The 4,643-nt window shown below is 47.3% G+C and overlaps 1 protein-coding gene across 1 annotated transcript; it reads left to right on the top strand.

Moving 5' to 3' along the window:
* The first annotated feature begins 2,927 nt into the window (after positions 1–2,927).
* IMP3 (IMP U3 small nucleolar ribonucleoprotein 3) lies at positions 2,928–4,056 on the top strand. The gene has a single exon (XM_065872586.1). The coding sequence runs from the start codon at positions 2,968–2,970 to the stop codon at positions 3,520–3,522; it is 555 nt and encodes a 184-aa protein (XP_065728658.1). The 5' UTR covers positions 2,928–2,967; the 3' UTR covers positions 3,523–4,056.
* The last annotated feature ends 587 nt before the right edge of the window (positions 4,057–4,643 follow it).

Below are 4,643 nucleotides of genomic sequence, written 5' to 3'. Positions count from 1 at the left end.
AGTCCTTAAAAGAGCCTATGGAGCCTCTGTTATCTGAGCCCCCTTTCCTCACCCCCTAGAGCACTCTGCTCCAACCAAGATGGCTTCGTTATTCTTCTTCTGATATGCCAGGCACATTCCTGTCTTAAGGCATTTGCACTCACTGTTTCCTCTTCCTGAAATGTTCTTCCCCTAGATATCCACATGGCTAACCCCCTATGAAATATCACCTTCTCAGTAAGACCTACCCTGACATGCCCTGCTTAAAATTACAGCCCATCCTCATCCCAAGCTCTCCTATATCCTGCTCAGTTTTGTTTCATGACACTTATCACCTGCTAACATATATAGTTTACTTATTTATTATGTTTATTGTCTGGGGAGAAGGAAGTTAACCAAGAGTCCTCCTGCAGACACATTGAGCAAGGGCTGAAGATAGAAGGGAGTGAGGCTGGGGGAGTATGAAGGGTGGGGATAAAGTGCAAACTGGGAAAAGGTATTTGCACCATAGATAACTGATTAAGGACTAATATCCAGAACATACAAAGTACACCTTCAAATCAATTAGAAAAAAGCAAACAGTCTGTATTAGTTTCCTATTGCAGCTGTAACAAATTACCACAAACTTAGTGGCTTAAAACAACACAAATTTATTATCTTACAGTATTGGAGACCAGAAATCCAAACTGGATCTCACTCGGCTCAAATCAAGGTGTCAGCAAGGGCTGTGTTCCTTCTGGAGGCTCTAAATAAAATTCCATTTCCTTGCCTTTTCCAGCTTCTAGAGGTTGCCCACACTCCTTTGCTCATGGCCCCCATTCATCTTCAAAGCCAGCAATCACACCTCAGACTTCTGTATGTATCACCACATCTCCCTGACTCTTCTGCCTCCCTTTTTCACTTATAAGGACACTTGTGATTACATGAGACTCACCCAGTTAATCCAGGACAATGTCATGGTCTCAAGATCCTTAATTTAATCACATCTGCAAAATCCCTTTTTTCATGTAAGGTAACATTCACAGGTTCTGGGTGAACATCTTTGGGGGGCCATTATTCTACTTACCCCATAATCCAATAGAAAAATACACAAAAGACACAAAGAGGCATTCTATAGAGGAAGAAACACATATGAAACCTTTATTCATCAGGAAATGCAAATTAAAATCACAGTTAAATACCATCACACACTCATCAGATTGGCAAATATTTTAAAAAATCTAACAACCAAGTGTTGTCAAGAATGAGGAGCAAAGGGAACGCCCATGCACTGTCAAAGGAATATAAACTGGTACAGCCCCTTTGGAAAACCATTTGGCAATATCTAGTAAAGCTCAACATGCACTTTACATGTTCATGCATACTTTACATGCATACTTTACAACTGAGCAATTCAACTTCAAGATGTATACTATTCAACAGAAGCTACTACATATGTGCAACAGGAAACCTACAAGAATTTTAATAGTAGCACTGCTAAAAATATTCCCTCCAAAAAAATCCAACAGGAGATGGATTAATAAATTAGATAGAACCAAACAATGGAATATAATGCAACAGTTAAAAAAAAAAAACTGCAGCTACAGATAGAAAACTCCATACGATGTGATGTCTTCTAAGCAACACTTCTCAAATGTCAGTGTGCATGCAAATTACCTGGGGGTCTGGTTAAATGCAGATTCTGATTCTGTAGGTCAGAAATGGGGCCTGAAATTCTGCATTTCCAACAGCTCTCTGCTGATCCATGGACTACACTTTGAGTAAGAAGGTTCTCAGTATTTAGGGATGCATTTACAATGATAAAACTATTTTCCTTTTTAAATTTTTTTAAATTAAAAAATTTTTTCTTTTTAAACAAAAGGTAAAAATAAACACTAAATTCAGGAGAGTAGATACCTTTACCTCTCACTGGGGGAGTGGCTGGAATACGTAGATGAAGTGGTCCTGGTGATGCTTTCTTAAACTGGCTCTTGGGTCCACAAGTATTCATTATACTTTGTATCTTACATATAGTAGATTCCATATATCAAATATTATATTTTAAAAAAACAATGAGAAGCGTACAAAAATAAAACAAAATGATAGGCGAAGAAGCTAGGTGGCGTCAAAGTCTTGGGCAAATAAAGAAGTTAGTCCTGTAGCGCTACACTAAGCTAAAACAGATATAACTAGCAGAAAAAGTGTTAAGTTAACTAAATACTCGGCACCAGAAATGCACCCTGTCAAGCTAATTCGTTTGAGCCCGGATTAAAGGGTCAGCACTTGTACTATCCAAGCTTTTCAAACTTACTGGGTTTTATGAATCACCTGGCATTCTTGTTAACAATACAGATTTCCAGGTGACTCCGGTGTAGATCCCGATTCTGTGGGTGTAGGAAGCAGCTGGGAATCGGTATTTCATAGGTTCGGTGGCGCCTAGCCCCACTTGGCAGGGAGAAACCGTTCCGCCCGCCTGCTAATGGACCTGGCGCTAGTGGGCGGTGGGCATACCCGATCAGCCCCGGCCGGCTCGGGGAAGCCCGCCACGAGGTCGGAGGACCGCCCCCCGCCCGCCACGGTCAGCACAGTAAATTCAACCAAACTAGCGCGACAGTCACCCCCCTTTCCCGGAACTGGCCTCTTAAGCCAGTTTCAGAGAGGCACTGAATGGCAGAAATCTAAATGAGAGGAAATAATTACGGCACTAGGTGATTAATTCTAGACGACTTAAAACCGCGCAGACTCGTCTTTGGGGCCCCCCTCTTGTCCCAGGTGTCTACCAGCGCTCTTTCCCCGCCTCCCTCAGAGAACGCGAAGAAGAGAAGAATCGCGAGATACAGACGCGGGGCGTGGCCCCACCCTGACCAGTGGAAACAGAGGGCGTAGCACTGAGCCTTTCTTTTATTGGCCCAGGGTCCCCAGGCCCGGTCTAGCAGTGCTGAGGCGGAAGTCGCGCGGGCGCCGGAACGCGCGCTGAGCCACGGGTCCTGCAGCATCCAAGCCGCCGTCATGGTGCGGAAGCTTAAGTTCCACGAGCAGAAGCTGCTGAAGCAGGTGGACTTCCTGAACTGGGAGGTCACTGATCACAACTTGCACGAGCTGCGCGTGTTGCGGCGTTATCGGCTGCAACGGCGCGAGGACTACACGCGCTACAACCAGCTGAGCCGTGCTGTGCGCGAGCTGGCGCGGCGCCTGCGGGACCTGCCGGAGCGCGACCCGTTTCGCGTGCGCTCCTCGGCCGCGCTGCTGGACAAACTGTATGCTCTCGGCCTGATCCCCACGCGCGGGTCTCTGGAGCTCTGCGATTTCGTCACGGCCTCGTCCTTCTGCCGCCGCCGCCTGCCCACCGTGCTCCTTAAGCTGCGCATGGCGCAGCACCTCCAGGCCGCCGTGGCATTCGTGGAGCAGGGTCACGTGCGCGTGGGCCCCGACGTGGTCACCGACCCCGCCTTCCTTGTCACGCGCAGCATGGAGGACTTCGTCACCTGGGTTGACTCGTCCAAGATCAAGCGGCACGTGCTGGAGTACAATGAGGAGCGTGATGACTTCGATCTGGAAGCCTAGCGGGTCTTCCCTCGCCAGGACTGCATTTTATTGATGGGGAAGCTGAGACCTGATGCCTGAGATTCTGTGAAGGCGCCCTCACCAAGAGTGTGTCAGCCAAGAACTTGGCTCCTCAGCTACAGGCCCTCACAGAGCCAAAGGGTACGCCCTTTTTCCACAAAATTTTCTTAGCCTTTGGACAATTGGTAATTAAATGACTGCCTTAAGAGACAATGGGAAGCGGTTTTGCGCTGCCCTGGGGAATTGTTACATTCTTGTACCCGAAACATTGTAGTGTGAAAGCAATGATTTTTGGCGGGGGGGGGGGGGGGGGGGGGCTACCCCGCCCCCAGCTTTCCTTTCATTTCTTTGTAGCAGGACAGTTTAGTTTAATTTGTATTTAACCCGAATTCTTGCGCTTGTTCGTGATTAAGCTGTGTACAGATGTTGGAGAGTTTGGTCTCAAGTTTTCATAAAGTGGATGAGATTTTAGTGTTCAGAGTCCTTTCTCTTGTTTAAAAGAATGCTCTCCTAATGCCAACAAATGGCTTAACTGCTCTTTAAGTGCAAATTTCTGTCTGGGCTTCTCACCTAGGGTCACATCTATAAGTCTCCCTGGCTCAGGAATCCGGAGAAGACTAGAGACAGCAGCGATCTGCCTGTGGGTGAAGCCTGCAGCAGAGCCTGCGTGTGGAGGTTGCAGAATGTTGTACAGGGCTGGGCAAATTTGTCAGTTTACCAATCCCTTCCTCGGAATGAGTGTTTTGGCAGAGCTCTTCCCCACAGGACTTCCTGTTGATATTCCAGCCCCAGGAAATACCATATTAGAGGGCTGAAGTGTTGGCTTGCCTAAGGAAATAATCACCCTGTAGCTTGGCCATCTAGCGGTTAGAAGTGGCCCAGGAGGTTCCTGGAAACTTCTTATGAATGGAGCCCTCAGGAGGCCCCAGGGCTGCCTTCCCGGAGCAGCACCTGCACAGCCTCTGCCCATCACAGCCCGCCTTGGCTCCCTGCCCAGCCTTTAATTTAGACAGAGATTAACTCTAATTCCCCAATTGGAATGGGTTTTACTGAAAGAAGCAAAGGATGGGTTGGGAGTCAGGGAGCCTAGCCTGATGACAGTGGAGGAATGTGAAGCAAGA

The sequence above is a fragment of the Phocoena phocoena genome, chromosome 2 (assembly GCF_963924675.1).
Source record: "Phocoena phocoena chromosome 2, mPhoPho1.1, whole genome shotgun sequence".
In the NCBI taxonomy this organism is placed as follows: Eukaryota; Metazoa; Chordata; class Mammalia; order Artiodactyla; family Phocoenidae; genus Phocoena; species Phocoena phocoena.
Note: the sequence above shows the minus strand (reverse complement) of the source record. Positions and strands in the feature narration are given on the sequence as shown.